General features: G+C 42.7%; 1 protein-coding gene across 2 annotated transcripts; it reads right to left on the reverse strand.

Moving 5' to 3' along the window:
• Positions 1-284: 284 nt before the first annotated feature.
• On the reverse strand, positions 285-23,458 carry ccnd1 (cyclin D1). Of its 2 annotated transcripts, none has more exons than XM_043705351.1 (5): positions 23,173-23,453; positions 21,471-21,686; positions 20,371-20,530; positions 16,046-16,194; positions 285-3,955 (listed from the first exon to the last, which is right to left on the reverse strand). In XM_043705351.1, exons 1-5 carry the CDS (start codon positions 23,368-23,370, stop codon positions 3,800-3,802), a joined length of 879 nt encoding a protein of 292 aa, XP_043561286.1. In that variant the 5' UTR covers positions 23,371-23,453; the 3' UTR covers positions 285-3,799. The 2 variants fall into 2 exon arrangements, with proteins under 2 accessions (XP_043561286.1, XP_043561285.1); XM_043705350.1 differs by lacking the exon at positions 285-3,955 and adding an exon at positions 12,732-13,065 and having other exon boundaries at positions 23,173-23,458.
• Positions 23,459-23,947: the final 489 nt, after the last annotated feature.

The following is a 23,947-nucleotide window of genomic DNA, read 5'->3' on the forward strand; positions in this document are numbered from 1 at the left end:
TCATTAAAAGATGCTTTCAGATTGCAGTATCATATGATCTCTCTCTTGAGAAAAGCATAAGCCTCAAAAAGGAATTTGTTTAGGAGATACCTGGTTATAGACTTGTGTGAATTTCTCCCAGAAAAGAGAAACAGCTCATTCAAAGGCTGTGATGCACTTTGGAACATACCAAAGGAAGTAAAAAGATTCAATGTGAATGCAAGTTAATCTGTCATTGGATTGCAACCTGCAAAAAAATGTCCAAAGGACAACGATTAAAAAAAAAGACAAAAAGCACAATCACAAAGGTTTTCAAAACATTTTTATTTCTAGTTTACTTCGTTGGAAACTTGTCTAGTACAGGTCTGTTTGTGAAAATGTGCATTTCAGACCATGAACAGTGACATTTTGTAAAATATAAAAGTACAAATTTGTAATTGAATGCTTTATATAGATTGTGACCATCTGAAATATGTGAAACATTGATTTAAAAAAAAACAGACATCTTTGTCGGTACATGAAATCCCGATTTCAGCCTTTGGACTTTCAGTACAGATTATCTTCTTTAATATAAAAATACAGTACACTGCCTTTTCGGTACACAACCTTGTACAACCAACTTCCGTTGTCTGTGCAGCATTGTGGTTACATAATGGAAGGTTCAGAAGAAGAGAGATCCACATGCAGAAATGATTTGAGGTAAGCAAATGTTCCTGAAATTCAGACAGTATACATCAGACCTCTTGGAACCTGTAGGATTTCCCTACAGAACCCTTTCAGATAAATGTACAATGCATTTCAGTTTACAGTAAAACTGGACTATGAGGCAATACATGAAACAAAAACCTGGTGTTTAAAGAAAAAAAATCTGGTTATCTGTAGTTTGAGGTAATGTGAACAGGAACCTTTTTTTGGAATAGAGCAGTAATCACATTAAGAACTGATCACATTAATGAAAAAATCTACAAAGACTGATGTCAATATCATAATTTTCTATGAGAAAATTAAAACCTATAACATGGCAGTATATGGCATTGTAATAAAAACTGATCCATAAAATAGCAGCAAAACACAATGACAAAGAAAAAAAAACTTTTTTTTTAAAAAAAGAGAAAAAGCAAAAAAATTGTTAATTTTAAACCAAGCTGGGAACTTATCCATAGCAGCTCAAAAAGGAGTGTCCACTCCATATCTTACAATCAACACCATAGACGGCAGTATCACACAAAACATCTCTCCCATCACATTCTCCTCACACCACAACTTCAATCTGAGTATAGTTTCTCCTCCTCCCCTCGACTACTTTCTAGCATCAGTACATACCAAGATGTGCAAATTTTCTATCAACACCTAAAAGCTGGGGGGGAAAATTTAAAAAAAGGGACAACTAATTATTTTTCTTCTCCAAGAAGACTAATTGTACTAAAATAAAAACTATGGTGTTTCATGTTTATGGTGGTGAAAGGGAAAATATATAAAAGGTATATAAATGGGGCCTGAACTTTAAAGAAAGATATTTACAGAAATGATAATGAATCCAATCCAACAGCACTCTGAACGTTGGGCATGTAATAGCAGCAGCTTTTTCAGGTTTCCTGTCTCATCTCACCTATCTGAAACTAGCCGTCAAGAAGCACCAACATTGTCTCAAATGTCCATTGAACCATAGTCCTCAATCGAGAAACGAGGGGGGAAAATACTGGTGTCAAAAGACTGTGGCCAGTTTCTCCAGAAAAGGCAGCACAAAATTTCTTTCCCAGCCGGTTTTAATCATGAATACTCGAAAGTTCGAGCGCAGCACAAGAGAAAAAAAATAAAAAAGAACATGCGCAAGAAAACATCAACCCCACCTACCTGTGCCAAGTGAAGATATCAAGCTTAATCTGACTGCCAACTGCAGCTTTAATGCTGGACGTAATTTCACCTCCAGACAGAATTCATATCATCACTGTTGACTGAGGGGTAAGGTCGGGGGTGTTAGCTATGCCAATATATCCTTCTAAGCTCAGAAAAACTCAATTCCATTAAAAGAAAGAAACACAAGCTGCTTTCAAAGTTAATTATTTCCCATTTGCAACATTAGCCATAGCCCACTTCCATCTGAGTTCACTCTCACTCCTCGTGATCATTGCTAGGTCATATATCTGGCCAGGAATCAGAATTTTCCATCACACACAGGTGCCGAAAACAAAATCTTAGACCAAAGATCATCCATAGCAGTAAATCTACCAATAGTGAATGCTCCCTCAAATCGCACAGAAATTCTTGTTCAGAGGACTTTATTATTCTAAAAGATACTGTACGGCATTCAAGTATCATTTCAATTTTAAAACATCTTAAATTTACTGCGTGGAGAAGGAACGAGACATCTTTGTATAAGGACTAAGATCCTATATTTGCGACACAAAACACCTGAATTCTGATGTATCTCTACTGGAAGCTTCTTGTACTTCAGACTGACAATAAATAGATCTACATTACCTTATAAATAAATTACATGAAGCATTTTCTTTAGTTGTGGATAATCAAGCTTCCGGAACAACATGGTTACATTCTACACGTGCTGATAAAACCTGAAGAATACGTCTACACAGGCCCCATTTATAAATTAGTTGGCACATGAAAGATTTCTAAACACTGTTCTTTCAATAAAAAAAAAAATGGTGGGTGATGCCGGCAGTATTTTGTTTGGAATGTAGTTATCATTCACTGGAATGTCACAATCCAAGTTCCAATTCCCTCTCAAACACCATAATCGAAATAACTTGTTTTGCAAACACAAGCACTTAATATTTCTAAACCATTCCATTTTGTTTTTAAACTTTTCTTTAAATTTCCACACAAAGAATTTTAAAAAAATCTACTGACCGAAAGTGCTTTGAAATGGAATGGTTTGAGAAGAGAAAAAAAAAAATCACCACAGGCCGTGGATTTAACCTGTTACTGATTGGCCAGAACGGGTCGACTCTAGCCAACATTATATTTACATAGGTCTCTTCTGGCAAAAAAATAAAATTAAAAGACACAGACTTTTTAAAAAGGTATTATATCATTAGTAAGTTTGTGTGTGTATAATTAGGTATTTAGCCACGAGTAGTAAAATGAACCTGCATGAGCAATAATAAGCAAGCACCCAGCAAGCCTTATCCACAGTTTCCAAAGAATACAAATAATAATGCTGATAACTAAAATACACCAATGGGTTACATCAACCATTTATAAGGTGAAGAGGATAACCACTAAGAAATCACATAAACATCTGGACAAACCGATTATAAAGTGACTAGACACATATGCAAGCAGGTATAGAAAAGCTTAAATTGCAGTCAAAGCTATGCATTTTTTACTCACTTTTTCCTTTTTTTTTAAAATAGAAAAAAGATTAAATCATTACTACCTAAAACCCTCTTCTACATTAAAAATGGTTCATTCATATTCAAAATCAAATCTATTACCTCCCCTAACGACATTTTCTACTCTCTATTATAAATTTAGAAGCATGAACATGGTTTTTGAATTGAAAAATGCATTTCCATTAAAGTCTCATATAATCTGCATGTATTTTGTAGCTAACACATGCTTGACTATGCAAAAGCCTTCTCTTTCCTGTTCATTAAAACAATCAGTTTTAGACTAGTTCATATTTAAAATGCATGGTGAAGGGACACGAGCACTGAAACACAAAAGGAAGCAGTTCCCTTCTTTTTATAAATGTGTTGGAGATATTGGAGGGGAGGTCATGGTGTTTTTTTTAATATATATTTATTTATATATAGCGAGCATTTCCTTGCAAGTTGCCAGTGACCATTCTTGTCAATTATCATAGGTTCACATCTCGCACATCAGTCGGTGTGCAGGAGACATCTAGCTCATCCTCAACAGTCTTTGTTTCCGAGGATATGCTGTTGTGTTGTACCTGGCGTAGACTTGTTTCAAGAAGTGACTCAATCTGTTCTTGACAGGCCCGTAAGCAATCCTGTGTGAAGACAAACAGGAAAGGGATTGGGAATAGAGAGAGAAAGTTAAAACTGTGTTGAGGTTTTAACACTGAAAAACAGTTCACAGAATTAGCAAAGCAGCATTTCACGTCAAGGTACATTCGGATGCCTCAGTGAAACGTGATAGCTTTATCAATGAATAGCTCTAAAGGAGCACATTAAAAAAGGGGAACAGGCAGATGAATGTTTTAGAAATAAATTCAACAGCTAACGCCCAGGGAGCTTAATATTCAAAATTAAGGACAACTGGGGATATGCAGAACCGGATAGATCTCTGGTAGGTGCAGCCTGGATGTTCTGGGCCAGTTGTAGAAACACTACCATCACTACGTCACGGGAGCCCCTCGCTAACTGCTTGAGGTGTTCACACATGATAATTGGCACTCCTACGCATGGTCTCAAATTGGAGGGAAGGCCATTGATGAAGCACTTAAACAGACTCAGGCCTTGGATACTATAAAACATAAGATGTATGTGCAGAAGTAGCCCATTCAGTCTGCTCACCCATTCAATGAGATTGTGTCTGATAATCCTCAACTCCACTTTCCTGCCTTTTCCCCATAATCTCAAATCCCTTAACAATGAAAAATCTACCTCAAGCTTGAATATATTTAATGACCCAGCCTCGACAGCCCTCTGCAGTAAAGAATTCATAGATTCACTACATCCTCAGAGAAGATGTTCTTCCTCATCAGTTGTCTTAAATGGGTGAGCCCTTATTCTGAAACTATGCTTTCTGCCCTAGACTTTCCCAACCAAACTGTCATGTCCCCTAAGAACTTTGTACAAAGTTGCCAAACTCCAGACAGTACAAGCCCAAAAGCATCTCCTCATTAGACAGTCCATCCAGACCCCATATTCTGCTTCCACAAGTCCAAAGGTCCACTTATGACCAGGGACAATTTGAGTGGACACTGGACTCCACCATGTGTAGAATTGGAGAATGTCAAAGATCTCAGGATCTCAAAATTGCAGAACTGGATTCCCTCTTGCCAATTAATATTTCTACTGTTGTCACATTCTGCGCATTCAGCAACAGGAATCCTCCAGATGCAATGATAAAATATATGAATATAATTATACTTTTCTGCTGCATTTAATGTTGTAGACTGCTTCTGGTATAACAATCAATGTTGATGGAAAACAGTGTGATTTGTGGGTAGAGTGCTGTCCAGAAATCACATGAAAACACAAATGTTTGCTTCTATGTGTTTGAAAATTCATTAATCTTTCTGGTTTAGCATTTTTTTTTGTAGGCTTATCATGATGTGACCTTTGCCTGTCATTTTCTTTGACCTCTGGTCTGTCAACCCCTGCAGTCAAAGCACTCTTTAAATGATAAATTAGTGCCTCCTGTTATGATCTGCATGACTGGAAACCAATGACATTTTTTGGAAAAAAAATGGGTCTGCAGCAGTGTCATTGTCTCTCGTTACACCCTTCAGCTAGAATGCTTAATGTGCAATTTTGTCTAAAAACCAAAAAGAACTGCAGATGCTGTAAATCAGAAACAAAAACAGAGGTTGCTGGAAAAGCTCAGCACGTCTGGCAGCATCTGTGAAGAGAAATCAGAGTTAACGTTTTGGGTCCGGTGACACTTTCTCAGAACTCAGTCACCGGATCCAAAACGTTAACTCTGATTTCTCTTCACACATGCTGCCAGACGTGCTGAGCTTTTCCAGCAACTTCTGTGTATGCGTGCAATTTTGTCTCCTTACTTTGTGCCCCAAAAGCACCAGAAAGGTAACTTCAGAATTTTATAAATCGTAAATTCATTTTGTCAATAAGAATCATCAAATTAAATTATTCCAAACTACAAATCTTACTATAATCATGTATCACATTGAAAGTCAAGGCTGACATTATTGTTACTAATATTAGTGCAAACTGTACAAATCAAAGTTACTTCAGTTATAGTGTGGCTTTACTGCCAGTACAGACATGTCATCGTTAATCATGTTGTGTCAGGGACTACAGGCTTAAAAAGGACAGAGGTCACCTCAGTTATTGCTTTAAACCTTTCCCAGAGCTTATTCAGTCAGAGTGACAAAAGAATGCCTGTCCATTAACTTCCTCACCATTTCCCTAACACTGCTGATGCTATCTCCTGACAACTGCACATAAAATGAGCTCGAGTCCAACATCAAACAGTTCTGTGAAGCTGCAAAATGAATACACCTAGGGCCTATGACATTTGGTCTGATAGCACTGATTTGTTCAAAACAACCTCAGATTCTGTTTGAAAGAACTACACAGTGCACCTTCTGGACACTTGCAAAATAATGGTAAATGAACTAAAGCAGCAGACACTTGATAACAAACCAACCATGGGGCCGGGGGTGTTTGGGGGCGGGGGGAGGTGAAGGACGGGAAAGAGTCAGAAAAAGGAAAACATTAACCATTGCTTTTTATCCTCTCACCTCAATCATTTGCTTATTTGCAAAGACTTGCACAACTCAAAACCTTTCACAAAGTATTATTTCTGAAATACAGGCAATAAGCCAGCTTTTCTGCACCCAGCACAATAATCCCAGAAACTGCCGTCAACTTGACTGCGTTAGTTAATTGGTTTTAAGTGATGTTGGCTGAGGGAAGAACGCTGATCTAAAAGAATATAAACTCTTTCCCACAACTGTCATGGGATCTTCCCCACTGACTTGGAATTGTTTGATGTCATGAGGAAGGACATTACCAAGAACAACACTGCCAGACAAGAACTGATACTCGGTTCCTGGGAGCAAGTCTTTAGGCTCCAACCTTCCTGCAGAAAGCACGTGTTACCAGCTGAAAGAAGCTTATAAAGTGACTGTATTTGTGCTATTCTGGATTCTCCTTTCTCAACGATGGCTAATCTTTATGCTACTGATGGTCCAAACAGAGCAGAACTGAGAATTAACACAAGTAGCGCAATGAAGGAGAGTTTCTGGGAAATATGCACTACCCCGAAATTAAGGCTTCATTGTATTTTCTAAACTCTTTGTGCCCTTTTTCCCTGAAGACATTGACTGATGCCATCTTCCAGCTCTCCAATGGTGTCAGCAGCTCTGGCTTCCAGACGATGCACTTTCATGTAGGACATTGGACGATGTGTCACACCCACCATTTGTCCCCGGCTCAGAGGGCAGGACCGGCGCGGGAGGCCCCCGGCCCAGAGGGCAGGACCGGCGCAGGAGCCGTCTGCTCCATTTGCCTTTATGTTTTTCCTCTCTTTCTCTGCTTTAGAAAGACAGCAATGCTGAACTTTTAGCTTTATGTTTCTAATTTTTACCTAAGGATTTTTTTACCTGGGCAGCTTTGTACCTAAGGTGATGTTGGAAATTGTGACTTTGTTCACTTTTCACTGTGCACCTGTATCCCTGTACCCAAATACATGTGACAATAAAACTAATTCTAATTCTAATTATGTCCCCACCCAAAATCTTAGAGTGGAAGTACAGAGGAACCTCAGCTATCCAGCATTCGATTATCCAAATATTGGATTATCCAGCAAGATTGCAAGGTCCCGGTCGCTAAACAATATTATCTGGCATTTGATTATCCGGAATTCGACTGACCGATTGAAATACTGCCCTCTCATGTCCCTTGGATAATTGAAGTTTCTCTGTATATATTGATGGTGCACAGTTAACCCCATGTGGTTCACTTTATTAGAAAGCTCCATCGGCCCGTTCAATAAATTCAATAATCCTGTGAGGATTACACAGATGGCATGGCACAGAAATACACCAACTAGGCCACACCAGACGCCTCCTCCAGTGCTCTTCAGTCAATCCCATATACCATTCTCCTTTCTCCCTAATACGTTCTATTGAGGTTTGCCTTAAATGTGTCTATGCTGCGTGCCTCAACCACAGCTGGTGGTAGTGAGTTCCACATTCTCCCGACTCTCTGGGAATAAGAAGCTTTTTCCAAACACTTGATTTAACTATCACCACGCTGGTTCTCTCCCCATCACCTACATAACGAGAGGTCAGCCCTGCATTGACTAATGCTCCTTCTAGGCTGCACAGTGGCTGTGATCAGACAATTCTCAGCATTGTCTTCCAGTTCTGAAAGTCGCTGTTGCACACGGACCTCTGGTACCCATGCAGAGAAAACATAATTAGACAGTCCAGTGGCACCGACAAAGAAATAAACTTGTGAACATCTTAATCTTTTGGACAATGAACTTTACCCCCTCGTAGCTCATATATGGAGCATTAGGTCAGCTAATATAACGAAAGGTAAGAGTGGATCAATGCAGAAATGGACCAAGATCTCCTGCCCCACATTGTCATTGAAAGAACCATTTTAATTCTGTTTTCACACCTACCAACCTAGAAATTAAAAAGGAGTAAGCAACATGTCACAAAGATGAGGTTAGGGTGAATTAGCCATGGGGAAATAGGATATTGGGTTGGCTCTGGGGTGGGATGCTCTTTGGAGGGTCAGTGCAGACTTGGGGGCCAAATGGCCTCTTCCCGCACTATAGGGATTCTGTGAACATAACACCAGAATGATGACATACTTTTCTTGCATAGTATATACGGGATAAAGAAAATGCAAGAATGTTTTCCTGACAGATTAACCCTTTAAACTTGTCTGTTGTAACAATAATTAAATTTATAGCAGAGACAAGCCATTTTATCCCCAACTGGTCTACACTGAGTATTTCTGCTCCACTCACGTCTCTAAGCATCTGTCAGCATTAAAACATCTTCACTGAGTATATTTATGACTGAGATAGATAGGTTCTCGAATATGAAGGGGATGAAAGGTTATGGGGAGAAAGCGGGAGAATGAGATTGAGAAGTGTGTCACATTGACGGAGTGGCAGAGCAGTCTGGATGGACTGAACTGCCTAATTTCTGCTCCCATGCCTTATCCGTGTAGGACCTGAACAAAGAGCTGTCATGATTTAAAGCTGCAAAATTGCAACCATCTAATCACTTGAGTACTCCAAGGGAGATGGCACAGTTTGAATTGTGGGAAACAGCCCAGGTACGTTTTCCTAAAATGTAGCTCTCGTTTGCCGAATTCAAATCACGACAGAGAAAATGATGCCGTTGGTGGTCTCAGGTATCATATTCTGGAATGGCAAAGACAAAAGCCATGAATGGCTGAGACAAATCTCAGGTGTCAGGCAGAGGAAGGTTTAATTCGGACAATTTCCACTCCCACAGTCAACATTCAAGCAACTCACAAGACTGGGGCTGCATGTCAATGGCAGACAAATCACTACCTCTGCAGGAAAATAAGTTTAAATAGATCGAGGGTGCCTGATCTCCCAGTTACTAATCTCACAAAGCCCTGGAAAAACAACTCATACAGTCTCATGTCTGCTTTACATCTCGCCACTCTCTGGTATAAGGAAGTTCATTCCAAATTCTTCATTTAATTATCACAAATTTACAGCTCATTTGAAGGGTCCCCGTAATTAGTAATTACACAACCTTACACAGGAAGGATCAGTGGAAAATAAAAGTGCAAGTTTATTGTTTTTGAATCTTTTATTTGAGGCTGAAATCTCAAAAATCCGTGAATATAAGTGGAAGGTTTTGCAAGGACCCACTCCACCATTCAGAGGCCAGTACAAGTGAGCATATCAGCAGTCCGAGTGGCAGAGAACCAGCCTGTGATTGGTGGAACAGCACACTACATGGATACAGTCCACAGGGGGTTTGGAGGATAGCAATGGACACAGGGAGGGTTTGGGGATTGGACTCTGGCTGGGCAGGAGGGGGAAGGAGATGAGAAGTCCCACACAGAGAAGAGGCAATGACGCCAGATGACAGAGGAGAACTGGGAACTGACTGAGGTAACGAGCAAGTTTGACAAGGGACAGCCAGCTGACATGATCGTTTTGAATTTCCAGAACTCCTTTGACAAAGCGCTGCACAAGAAGCTGCTAAATAAGAGCCTATGATGTTAGAGGTAAGGTACTAGCATGGATAGAGGATTGGCTGACTGGCAGAAAGGGGGATAAAGAGGTCTTTTTCAGGATGGCAGCTGGTGACCAGTGGAGCTCCGCAGGGGTCAGTATTGGGACCACAACTATTCACGTTATACGTTAATGATGATTAGGAAGGTACTGAGAGAATTGTTGCTATGTTTGCAGATGACACAAAGATTGTATTGTTGTGGGACAGGTATTGTTGAGGAAACGGGGAGGGTGTAGAAGGACTTAGGCAGGCTTGGAAACTGGGCAAAGAAATGGCAGGTGGAATACAATGGGAGAAATTGTGAGGTCATGCACTTCGGAATAGTAGCAATGACTGTTTTCTAAACAGGGAAAGGCTTTAGCAATCTGAAACACATAGGGACTTGAAGTCCCTGTGGTGGGACTTCTCATCTCCTTCCCCCTCCTCCCCAGCCAGAGTCCCATCCCCAAACCCTCCCCATGACCATTCCTATCCTCCAAAGCCCCTGTGGACTGTATCCATGCGGTGTGCTGTTCCACCAATTACGAGGTCAGGATTCTTTTAAGGTTAACAGCAGGTTCAGTTGGCAGTTAGGAAAGCAAATGCAATGTTAGTATTCATTTCAAAAGAGCCAGAATACAGGAGCAGAAATGTACTGCTGAGGCTGTATGAGGCTCAAGTCAGACTGTATTTGGAATATTATGAGCATTATTGGATCCCATATCTAAGGAAGGATGTATTGGACGTGGAGGAGGTCCAGAGGAGGTTTACAAGAATAATCCAGAGAGGATCAGGGGAATGTTATTGAAGTGTACAGAATACTGAGAGGGCTGGATAAAGTCACTGAGCGTTGTTAAGTCAAAGATAGATAGGTTCTTGATAGATAAGGGAATCCATGGTTACGGGGAGAATGCAGGAGAATGGAGTTGAGAAACATTAGTCATGATTGAATGGCAGAACAGACTCAAAGGGCCGAAGGACCTAATTCTGCTCCTATATCTTGTGGACCATGGTTAGACCAGCATGTCAGAGGGTAAGGCTGCTCTGAGAGGAGGTGGTGAAAGTCCGCTAACCTCCAGACTGAGCCTCACCAGTAGTGACCCAAGGTCACAGTTAGGGTTAAGCCTCACTCCCTCACTTGGCCCAGGGTGCCACTCCATTCCTCGGTGAGCCAGAGTTAGGGCTGATTCTTTCTCTCTCTCTCTCTCTCTCTCTCCCCCACACTAGCTCTGCTTATTAATGAAAAAGGCAAGAAAAAATAAATTAGCTTCAATATTAAGCTCTGTTGCTTGGTACTCTGAGGGTCATTTCTATTAATTGCTCATTTAAATGATCAATTCATTGCTCGGAATGTCTTTCCATGACCTTGTTGTTTATTGTTGCAGCAACCCTCATATTTCTGACATTTGCTCACCATCACTTCCCCCAAGGGAAATGGAATTGTGCCCCTCTCCCCATCACTGACCTGCACCCCCCTTCCCTCAGTGACATAAGGAGAGGCTAGACACCACTAGAGCTAAACAATCAAGTCTCTTTTTCCCTCAGACGAAGAGTGTGGTGCTGGAAAAGCACAGCTGGTCAGGCAGCATCTGAAGAGCAGGAGAATCGATGTTTCGGGCATAAGCCTTCATCAGGAATGTGCTCATCAGTCAGTATTGCATTCAGTGACAACTTCAATGCCACAAGTTCACAATCTGAACACAATGAGACTTGCTACCACTGCCTATATCCTCCTGCTAAACTTTGGTATTCAGTGCCCTCCTTCATTCCTTGGGAAATGTAAAATGGACTCAAAAATCCTAAAAGAGAGCTTCTCACCCTTTCTGTTATATCTGAATAAAAGAGTTGCACTTATAGTGAACAGGACTCAACTAGAACATCCATTCCAGTTTTATAAACAAGTTTCTTGTGATCTTTTACTTGAAGCAGTTCTGTCTGTCTCTTTTTGGAATGGTTGGCGTGGGGAGTGTGTTGGTGGGAACACAGGATGTTAAGTGGGATGTGGGTTGGGGAGGGAGGATAGCGCCGATGAGGGAGTCCAGATTGCCAAATGAAGGATCACATTTGCTTTTGAGTGTTCTCAGGTCTCGATTCTCCCTGGAATAACAGATGCCGAATCGAAGGTGTATGGGTAGTTCAAAAGATTAAGCCAAAAACAATTAGGATAGTGGAAACTTGATCAGACCTAACAAATTCACAGCACTCACACAATGGGGCCAAGGGTACTTTCTGAAAAATATAAGACTGCCCAAGCGTCCCAATTATTTTAATTTGGGTTTCAATTACTGGTGATCAAAGGGAAAACAGGAAATTAGACCCATTACTAATGAGATGGAGCCAACACCAGTACTCTAAGCTCTCAGCTTTTTCTTCAATGAGGTATGTGCCTATAAAGTACACCCTAACTTTAAAGAGGTATTGGGAAGTCAAGGTAATCTCTCTTTCATATGTTTCATTACAGACAGCCAATCAGTTAAAATTCTATCAAATTCCAATTAAATCTCCATTTGATGGAAACACCATTAACAGTAACCATGAACGTACATCCCAAATGTCATTACCAAGACTTTGGCACTAAATTTACAACTGGAACTTGGTTATTTACAATGTGAATTACTGAAGATACAAGGGGAAACTCCAGGCGAATCTCATACCAAGCTACCCTGCAGAGAAATCAACAGGGATCACTCTGATCACCTTTCTTACCGAACAATACTCTTGTTAAATATAAATAGCAAGCAAAGGTCAGGTCAGGTGCACTAGAGGGCTTCCTGCTGGGTCATCAAGTTAAAATTATAAATCAATTCTCATCTGTAATGTTCTATGCACACAGACTGTTGAAGGTGACAGGACACAGTACCCTTGGTTTTATTGGCAGGGCTTTGGAACAAGAGAAAGGAGTTGATCTTAAAATTGCGTGAAACATTTGTTACACTTCCCCTTGAGTACTATGCATTGTTCTAGATGCTACATTATAGGAAGGATGTGAATGCATTGAAGAGAGCACAGAAGCAGTTTCCAAGAATAGGTCCAGGTTGAGAAGTATCAGTGATAAAAACCAGTTGGAAGAGTTGGGGTAGTTTTTCTTGGAGAGGAGGAGATTTGATAGAGATTTTCACAATCACAAAAAGTAGGCAGAGAGAAACTGTGTAAGAATCTAGAATGGGAGGTCCGACCTCTGGAGTAATCTGAAAAAGAGAAGCAGATGCGATGTGAGAAAAAACTCTCTCACCCAGCAAGTAGTTAAGGTGTGGAAAGCACTGCCTGGAAATTAGTGGACACAGGTTCCATTAAAGCATTTAAGATGGAATTGGGCCATTATTTAAATAAAATCAACACACAGGGTTGGAGCTGAAGGGTAGGAGAATGGCACTAAGATGCACATTTGGAGAGCTGGTGAAGACGTGATGAGCCAAATGGCCTCCTTCTGCACTGTACCAATGCTATGAACAATGAAACTGCATGCCTGAAAGAAGATCAGGGTTACTGTATCTTTGGTCCAAACTTCACGTTGCTATCACGTTCACAGACCCCTGACAGAAATTGCCTGCGACAGGTTTCTGACAATAAATACAGCAGCAAAGTAGTCAAGCCACTACATTTGCCAACCATTGGGCTAGAGAGTGTGTTTGGCTCATATTTATAACCAACTGCAAGTAAAACAAATCAATTATAAACAACAGTTCAAAATATCTTGTTTCTTCCGCCTTTTGCTACGAAAACTTAATGGGGTTTATTCTTGAAAAGAGGCATGGTGAAGTGTAGCACTCGTCTTAAATTAGTTCAATACATTGTATAAATCAATATTGGGTACTGTCTCGCATATAAACTCAGCAGAAGCATACACATCCTTTCCTGGTGCAACATTCTTGGATGCTGTGTTTTCCAGCAATATTTTAAAGACCTTTGCTTTTAGGTACATCGTGTTGGTCCTGCTAAAGTTAGTTCTGCCGCAGAACCCTTGACCTAACATAATGCTGGGCTGCTGCATTACAATGGACAAGAAAAAGCACATCTCCGCGTCAGAGATCATACGTCACCGAGCCACACATTAGCATTTCCCCTCCACTTGCTCAAAAGAATCCCTGTCTTCCTCAGCCAATTGATCCCTGACTGCTTTATAGTCCAATTCTGACTGAGGCACATCTCCTGCTGTCCAGCTAGGCAGAAGGAAAGCCGCAGCATAAATCAGTCAAATATCTGCTTCAAACAAAGAGAATGTCCCCATCAGACTGGTCAGCCAGTGAATTTTGCTGCATAGGTGCAAGGTGCAATAAAACTGGACTCAGATCATTAGGAAACCTGAACAAGAGAGAGATTGGCTCCACTTGACATGAAAAGGCATCAGGTTACAGGCCACACATAAAGGTCACAAACACCATGAGGCCCATTTATCACATTTCTTATGAGCCATTTCCTTTTAAGCTTAACCCTCTGCCTGTCTTTACTGATACACTATTAATTGCTGAATGGCCACTAATGAGTCACACATCACACAGCTATTGTACTCTTGAATGCAGAAGAGTTACAAGTACATAACATGGCTATTATTGCTAAACCATTCAAATTCTTTTTATCCTGGGGCTCCCGATCAGGGCATTTCACACCCTGAGCTTTATTAATTTTTGATTGAAAAGGAACCCCAGCAATGTCACATTTAAGTATACTTGTCTCAATTGCAGTATTTCACACTGCAGCTACAAATAAATCTAACTACATATTATACACCTTTATTCATCGACATCCAGTCGAAAGAGTTTCCTGTTGCTTGGAGTCACATGGGCGATTCTTTAAATCAGTCCTAAAGGCATTGATAAGGGAGTGACAGGCACTGTGCTGGCAGGGGTAAGTGCATCAGACAGTCCATTTTCTCCTGTCCCCTCAGCCACTAACCATTTAGCAAAGTTTAGTTGCTGACAGTATTTCAGCTTTCCTATGTGAAGTGCTCAGATTATCAGCATTCACTGCCCAGGCATCTTGGCAGCAGTGGGACTGTGCCCTGCATCAGTCACCATGCAGATGGGGAAGGAAAGCAATTTTTACATTAACAATAATCTTTCATTTTATAAACCTCTATGGTTTTCAACAAGGCAGGGCAAGAAGAAAGATCTTCACGATGGTTACATATCATGGGAGAAAGTGAGGGCTGCAGATGCTGGAGATCAGAGTTTAAAAATGTGTTGCTGGAAAAGCACAGCAGGTCAGGCAGCATCCAAGGAGCAGGACAATCAACGTTTCGGGCATAAGCCCGAAGATTCAGGCATAAGCCCGAAGAAGGGCCTATGCCCAAAACGTCGATTCTCCTGCTCCTTGAATGCTGCCTGACCTGCAGGACAATCAACGTTTCGGGCATAAGCCCGAAGATTCAGGCATAAGCCCGAAGGGCCTATGCCCAAAACGTCGATTCTCCTGCTCCTTGAATGCTGCCTGACCTGCTGCGCTTTTCCAGCAACACATTTTTCAGTACATATTATGGGAAGGCATTTGCTGGATGATTGTGCAGAGAACAACAGAGCACACACCCATTGAACTCATCAAACACTAAACTTGAAAACAATTAAGCAGGGACAATGATAACTAAAGGAAAAATACATACAATAGGAACACATGGTGGCTCAGTGGTAAGCACTGCTGCCTCACAGTACAAGGGACCTGGGTTCAATTCCCACTTTGGGCGACACTGTGGAGTGCTGCACATTTGCCTCATCTCTGCATGGACTTAGTCTGGGTGTTCTGGTTATCTCTCCACAATCCAAAGATGTGCAAGTTAGGGTGGATTGGCCATGCCAAATTATTCATAGCACTCAGGCTAGGTGGATTAGCCATGGGAAATACAGAGATGTGGTGGGTCTAGGTGGGATGCTCTTCAGAAGTGTGGATTTGATGGGCTGAATGGTCTGCTTTTGGATTTATGATTTGGGGCAGTGGACTGAATTTCTCTTTGAAATGTAAAAGCATAGGCGACCATTCAGCCCAACTTGTTGATCTAGCCCTATTGGACAAGCTGAGTCGCACACCCTAGCTTTCTCACATCCTCACTATTTCTTTTAACCCTGCAATTATTTATCCAAATCTCTCTCAAATCCTATTACCAATTTTACACATTTTTTGGCTGTTTATTAATAACAGAAAAGGCATACACCACATGCTGAAACTGGGAACACTTACCGGGTCACACTTGATGATTTGTGATAGGAAGTCTGTGAGAGACTGATAGGAAAGAAAGCTGTCGCTATCGCCCAGGTGGAGGCCATGAACGGCTGCAGCCAAACTGCCAGCTGCAATCATCGATGGTGGGTTCGATATAAACTTGACATCTACAAAAGAGAAAACCAGCAGGAATCTTACACTTGGCACTGAGGAGAAATTGCCCACTGGGGGCAAATTGTGACAGACCCTTTGCGGTTTGGGTGTGCAGTCCGTGAGCAATGCCCTGGCTGCCCTCCCATTGCAGTGACTGATGCTCAGTGAGATGTGGCAGAACTAAGTGACGGAAACCTCCAGGACTTGGCAGGCACTCTGTGAGCCTCCGATCTGACACCATGCTGACAGCAGGGCAAGACTGGTGCCAGACAGCTCTGCTGTAGGTCCACACTCGAGACCACTGCCATGGCTCTTTTGTGCTCTGAGTCACCATGACTCAGAGGTGTGCCATCTGCCGGGAGAGATCAGGATTTGGGAGGGAGCAAACCTCAGTACTGCTACCTGACTTCACTCAGTGCCTATGGAGGCACAACAGTGACAGTCAAAACCTAAATGATATTTCTGTGTCCACTTTTATACTCGCGACTGCTCCAGACAAACAACATGGCCTGCCCTTTTGTCACATATAACAAGGAATTATTTGTACCAGAGGCCAGCAATTTTAGCATATTAATGAGGAGTGCCTGTGCCTTGTAATTGGGTGTCCCAGAGTGAAGAGTGTTGCATCATTGTTGACCTCCCATCAGCTCAGCGTGTGTGATCGAGGCAGCGCGGAGGGAGAGCGCTCCACACAGCAAAGATGAATTGGACTTGACATGCGGACAAAAGGGGGGGGGGGGTTGGAATGGGGGCGGGAAGAGGCCGGCCCCTGCTTCCTCAATGCTCCCAACCTTCCCCCACCCCCACCACCCCGCCAACTCCAAAACCAACTCAAACAGACATTCCTCCCGGCCTATCTTGAGACTTCATCCGAAAGGAATAAACAATTTCAGTGTTGTAGGAAGAAAGCCAACACTGCATTCCCCCCCCCCCCCCAACCACCCCCAGGACAAAGACAAAGGAGGCTAAATCTTCCAAGTCTCTTTCTGAAAAAGAACAGAAAGAAAAAGGAGGGGTGGGGGTGGGGGTGGGAGGGGAAGAACCCAAACAGGACGAGCCACTCCTTCAACTCTGCATGAAGCAACACCATCAAAACCGAGGGCTGGGGGCCATGAATGAAATCCTTTCATTCAGGCAAATCAAAACTGCTCACTGAATCCACTTGCTGAGATTTGACAGGTCCCAACAAGTCACATTCTTGAAGTGGTACAGAGAACAGTGGAGGTGCAGTTGTTTCAAGTTTGTGTCATTAATATCAAGTAGCCATATTTTAAACTACATAATTATTAGAAATATGCAACTTGTACCAGCCCGGTTGTGAATTCTTTATCTATTATGAATGCCATTTTAAATTTTGGTAACTTGAACATTTGTCCCAGCATCACTTGTCCATGCCAAGATCCATTCATTACTGACAATTATGTGTTAACTTCAAACAACACTAGTTATTTTTTGTGACCTACCGCAGTACAAAAGAAGGTCTTTAGGAAAATCCAACTCTATTAAAACAGACAATTCAGAGACTGCACAAAAGGAATTCTGCTCAACATCACCTTGAATGTAATCCCTTCCATTAAAAGTCTTTTAAATCATCCCTTCCAACCACCGCACCCCCCCACCCCAACCATCTCTGGAGTCCCAGCTCAAGCTTTTGTAATGGATAATTACTTCAGTGCTCCATTTATACGTCTGTCAATTGCCATGGGCACATGTTGCGTTTCAGGCCTTAGGCTGGTCTATTTTCACCCATCAACTATACCCTCCCCCCGGAAAAAAAGAAACTGGAGCCATCGATCAAAGTACTGGAATGTCAGCATTGCACAACCTTTGAACTCTCTCAATTTGCTCCAGCATTGTAACTCTCAGAGCAACGGGGAGTACACATTCAGGAAAACTTCATCATCCTCAAACTTAATGAGGAGGCCAATGTTTTCTGGGATCCACCAAACAAGACAACTACCTTCTTTCCACTCCCCCCCCCCAACGTCCCCACTCATCAGCTCCCCCAAACCCAAACACTTCCCCGTCAGCTTATCCATTAACTTCAACAGCTGATGTATCACACCACACTCTCATAGCTTCGATAATTTCCTTAAGCCAAATTTCAAACCTGTAACGTGTTCCCTAACCGAAAAATGTGACAAACTTTGCAAATCTTAGTTTGTCCAGTATTATTTTAAAAACAAATAAAGACTAATTCCTTTAGCTTATCTGGTGGTGCTGTAATCAAACCAAAACCATGTTGCTTCGATAAAGGTCAGGCAACTTCAAATGAATGATGCATTCTGTTATTAAAATGTGTTAAATATTAAATAACTGTCTATTTTTTGCCTTTAGATGTCCTCACTTACACACCTGCCTGAGTTGCACTCACTCCTGTATACCAGAGTACACTGGCCATTCTGCACCAGTATCAGCAGACTGGAGAATGCCAAGCCTTATCATTCACCAGCTAACAATGGCTGTTATGAATCTAGTTATAGATATTTTGAACTAACCTATTCAGGTATGCTGTGATGCACCTCTGGAGCAGGTAGGACTTGAAGCTAGGCAGCCTGGCTCAGAGACAGGGACATTATCTCTGCAGCACAATATTGCCAGTTATAAGCTCAGTGTAGATTCCTCAATGTGCAATCACATGACAGGATTAAGAAAAAGGTGGCAGTGAAGTGAATTATGAAATGCAAGTACAGTACAGCCCAAAAATCAATGTTTATGTCTGGTCTCTATTTGTAGTTAAAGAAAAGCTCCACTAGAGGGCAAGCTTGACAACATCAAGCGAGTCACCCACGGTGTAGTCTGAGTAGGAGAACACAACAATTTGGGATTTTCCCGGAGGTTCCATCTGTTTCTCCAGTTAGAATTCTGGCCATAAAAGCCAGACAGATCCCAGGTTTAATTCCAGCATGCAAACTTAGCTTCTCTCAAGCAGCATACTTCGAAAGAGCCCAAACACACCATGCTTGGCAAGCAAAGTATTAAATAAACTTTCTTTTAAAATGACCAGTGTTCTTCATTCCCAAATACTTTCCAGCAACTTCTGCTGCAAACATACGGCTAAGCAGTAAGGTTCGTAGCGGTGCCTCTTAAGGGCGAGCAACCAATCTCCAAAAATCTACATTTACAACATGCACAGTGAGAAGTGAAAAGGTGTGGGATGTCTGTGGGTCTGTATTACGACAAGAGGTATGTGCATTCATGAGTGGGGAAGGCATGGAGACAGGAATATTGGTGGGAAAATCATTGGCTTGCTCTGACTTATTCTAGCATCCTGGTGGTTAGAATGGAACACAACATTGAAAGTGCACATGGCTCTTTATGGAGAGACAGAGTTCAGGTGTAAGCTGTCTTGTTTAAATTTTAGATGACTCCACCTGCAATACCCACAAGTCAGGACCTGCAGTTAACAGTCCCCAAATAATACTCTATGCCACATTTAGAGAAGATTTGGAGGTGCTGGCATTGGACTGGGGTGGACAAAGTTAAAAAAAATCACAACACCAGGTTATAGTCCACTAGTGCTTCCAAACAAACCTGTTGGACTACAACCTGGTGTTGTGTGATTTTTAACAATTAGAGAAGTTTGACTTCCTCACAATCCTGACCAAACTCTGACTAACAACTACACACTGTATTAGCTTCCAGTTATTGGTAAAGCCAAGTTCAGATGGTTGAAAAATGTACTGCTTAACACCGGGAAATAGTCAGTGAGGAAGCTCAACTCAACTTTCCTGGCGCCTAATACAGAAGCAGAACATCCAGAACATTCCTGACTTGAGTTTTCAATATTGTAGAAACACTCTTATCAGAGAAAATGCAGCATATGTGACCAGCAAAAACTATCAAACTGAAAAACATTTAAAAATCATTCAACTGGATGCCAACTGCTTCCCCACACTGCGTTAGCCCCTGGTCCTTGCGTTAAGTTTTATTTTGCATATCCACGTAATCAGGGATAGGGAATCTTATCTCTCAGCTCCTATTATGTTGGTAGCACACCTCATCTTTCTCGCATTAGCGTAAATAGTGTGTTAAATGCAAATTTACACAAAGCTGAAGAAATGCATTCAGCCTCTCGAGTGCTCAATTGAAATGCCTGGCCCCTACCATTCAGAAATATGATCTGCAGTGCCCCCTGCACCCCCCTCCCCCACCCCACATGACAGTTGTTTTGAGTGCAGACTCCGTACCTGTAGCACATAGAGCCACAAACGTCTGCGCATGTTTGCGAATGATCTGCTTGCTGTCCTTGGGAATGGGCAGCTTGTTGAGGAAGTGTTCAATGAAATCGTGGGGGGTCACAGAGGCTAGATCCCACTTCAGCTTGTTGAGAACAAGCAGCTCCATTTTCTGAAACAGAAACATACAGATTTGGGCTGTGCCGGCCCTGCAGCAGAAACTGAAAGATTATACTTTAAACAAACGACCAAACTGGGCTGGGAACTGTTTCCATTGAGAGAATGTGTATTTTACATGCCAATGGCATATCTCGTAAAACACATTGATGGAAAATAAATATCTTAATGAGTTTCCGCATTGTATTCCAAAGTTTAAAAAAAACACAGGCTGGAACATGGGCTGTAAGTCTTCAGCAATGTTGTAAATTTTGAACTTCAAGTAAAGAGAAGGGTTTTGTTGTGTGCAATTATGACATGTGGAATACATTTTAAAAAAATAAATACCATTAATCTGCTCTTGATCTGATATCGAATCGACAAGACGCTGTTCAGGGTCTCAGCAGGGTGAGGCTGCTGATCTCAACAGAGGGCGCCACCAGCTTAGAAATACCATCCACCTCAGATGGAAATGCAAGAAACAAGGGCAGTGGGGCGAAAATATTAAGTTCAACTCCTGCAAATCCAGCGATGGACAAGTTAAGATGCCCTCTGTAAAACCCCAGAGCCGTTCAGTGTTCGACGGCAGAAATCTGGGACAGTGAGAACCTACAAGCACAAAATCCCCCAATCCCTAAAATCAGTGACAATGTCCGAGATTCTAAGTTACATTGTTCTCCGGCTACTTGAAGGAAAGTGGAAATAATTGTGGGTTTGGTTTGGGTTGTGCTGAATGAGAAAATTATTTGGGGAGGGAGGTCCCAAACTGAAGGGGCTTGATAATGGAAAGTGGAAGCTTGTTCTTTGGAGGTGGGGGATAGGTGCGAAACATTGGTCCTAATTAACTTGAGGAAGAGATTTGCAAATTGAGTTGCGCTCAATGCTACTGAAATATGGGAACTTGATGTCAATGTTTGCACATTGTCTGGCTGACTCAAATGTAACGGGGGGGTTACCAGTAACTCCTCGGGCCGAATAGAGTTGTCGGTGTAAATGCAGAGTTTTTCCGCTGTTAACGGAATCGTTTCCTTCATTTTCGAGGCCAGGAACATGCAAGTGGCTCCCAATAATTGCAAGTGGGTTTTCTTGGTCAATTCAACCGACAGGTATCTGTCCAAATAGTTCATCGCCATCGGGAACACTTCCTCCTCGCATTTCTGCTCCTCGCAAACCTACAGGAGGCAACAGCACAAGTGGAAAATTCGCTTGCAAACACAAAAACTTGATGTGAAACTTGAGGGAACCTGGGGCGATTATTCCACACCCCGTTCCCCCAAAACAAAATCATTCCCCCCCTTCCCATTTCCTCTTTGTAACCCTTTTCTCCGACCCAGGAATTTGGACTGAGCTGCAGAGACAGACTCCCCTCCTCCTGTCTCTCTCTCTCTCCCCTTTCCCAAAGCAGCTTGAATTTTCGCGTCGTCATCTTTTCAAAAAATATTTAAAAATATTTAAAAATTAGCCCGGGCGCCCAAAAGGGGTCGAAAATCCGGCGCAAGCGGCGCTCTTTCGAACCGGCCAATGCTGGGGGCATTTCCAGGTGGTCGAAGTCGCCAAAGGGAGTGAAATGTGAGTCCCCACCGGAGGAAAGCTACGAACTGCGCCCACATCAGAAAGCAGCCGCTGCTCTCCTTCAAAAAATGATTTAAAATACTCAGCGGCGGCGAAACGGCGCAGAAACTGCATGAAAATGTGCAGCGGGCTCTCAACTTAGCGCCGCGCTCCTTCCCCTGACCCCCAAGACCCCTTTTGCCCCTCAATTCGAAACCTTTCTCCCCGAGAGGGCTCAGAGACACAGGGTTTTCGCTGACCCCCTTCCCCTCTCTCTCTCTCTGAGAGCTTGCATGGACCCTCTGTCAGTTTCACACCCGGAAATTCAGCAGCATTTCCCCACCACCCCGGGCTTAGCAACCATCCCAAAGGGGGTAAAAAGCCCCCTCCACATCCCCCATGCCCTGGAGAGAGGTTTGGGGAGGGGAGGGGGTTGAAAAGGGCTGTTCTGAACAAAGATGGCGTTGAATACTGGCACGCATTGAACTGCATACGTGTACAATCTTATTTTGGGGTTAAAATTAATTTCTGAGCCCCAGGAGCCAGGGGCGAGGGGCAGTGAGGGGGTGCAGAGGGGGTGGGTGACTGAGATGGGGGCATTGAGAGCGTTTATCCTTTACCCTAGCAGCCTCCCCCCTCCTCAATAGACCGGCCTTTCCAAAACATCACCTCACCTCAGTGCCCCGTACCCAGCTCACGGTCGGGGTAAGTGGGGTCCTGTTTGTGGGCATACAGCAAAGGAGGGCGGGTTCAGGGGGCAAAAGGAGAGAGAGAGAGAGAGAGAGGTGGGGGGGGGGGGGTAAAAGGAACTGCATTTAAAACATTACATCAATAATCCCACTCAGATGGAAAGCAAAGAGACGCGGGTGGTGAGGATGCGGGGGCGAAAGCTGGAGTTTACAGGATCTCCGTGACAAATCCCAACAGTTGTGCAGCCAGCTTGCAAGTTTAAACTTTGGGGGGAAAAAAATCCCTGGGACAGATCGGAGCTGCAATAAAGTCCTGCAGACTACAAACGTCAACTCGTGCACACAGCTCGATACACACAGTTATTGCACTAGGAGAGGGAGAGACATCTCCGTTCTGTATAAGATTCTGTGAACAAACCTCCAGCATCCAAGTTGCAACAATCTTTCTCATGGAAGGCGCAATGTCTTTCTGGACACACTTGAAATAGGTGAGAGAGGGCAGGCAGTTCTCCTCGCTTCTGAGCATAGTCTGCAGGACCCGATCATTGATGAGATTGGGGTCGTTATAAGCTCTTCTAATGGTCTCTCCTTCGCAGCATAGCAGCTGATGTTCCATTGCTAGGGCGCTTCTCTCTCTCTCTCTCCTTATTGCATTGACTAAAGCAGGGATGCTGCTGCCTCTGGAGGCTCTAGTTCAGGGAAAAAAACTTTAACTATAACTTGCCCACAAGTGACGCAATCGCCTTTGAGTTGTTGTTATGCAGAGCAGCTGCGGCTGGGAAGATCAAAGGAGGAACGAGAGAGGCCAAATCCGGGGGGTGGGGGACGGGTGTGGGTTGGGAAGGGCAAGGGAGCTGATAAAGCCACCCCATTCCGAGGCAACATCCACTCAAATTTAACCTTACTGCGGCGACTGGGCTTATTTTGAAACTTCCTTTTTGTGTATGTGTGTGGGAGCCGGTCATGTTCCTAGATTTCTATGCAATATTGCACACTTACATATTTGCAAAATTAAACCCCAATCCGTGCAATCAGTGGGAACTTGTAGTCAGCTGTCAATCAACTCATGATTGACTGACAGTTCAGTGAAAGTTAGCGAGCATTCGGTACGATGGGAGCAGACTTAATGTTTAAAAAGTAAGATTCATTCTGCATCGAAAACCTCTCGGACCGTGCAATGCAGCCGCGCACGC

The sequence above is a fragment of the Chiloscyllium plagiosum genome, chromosome 16 (genome assembly GCF_004010195.1).
Source record: "Chiloscyllium plagiosum isolate BGI_BamShark_2017 chromosome 16, ASM401019v2, whole genome shotgun sequence".
Classification (NCBI taxonomy): Eukaryota; Metazoa; Chordata; class Chondrichthyes; order Orectolobiformes; family Hemiscylliidae; genus Chiloscyllium; species Chiloscyllium plagiosum.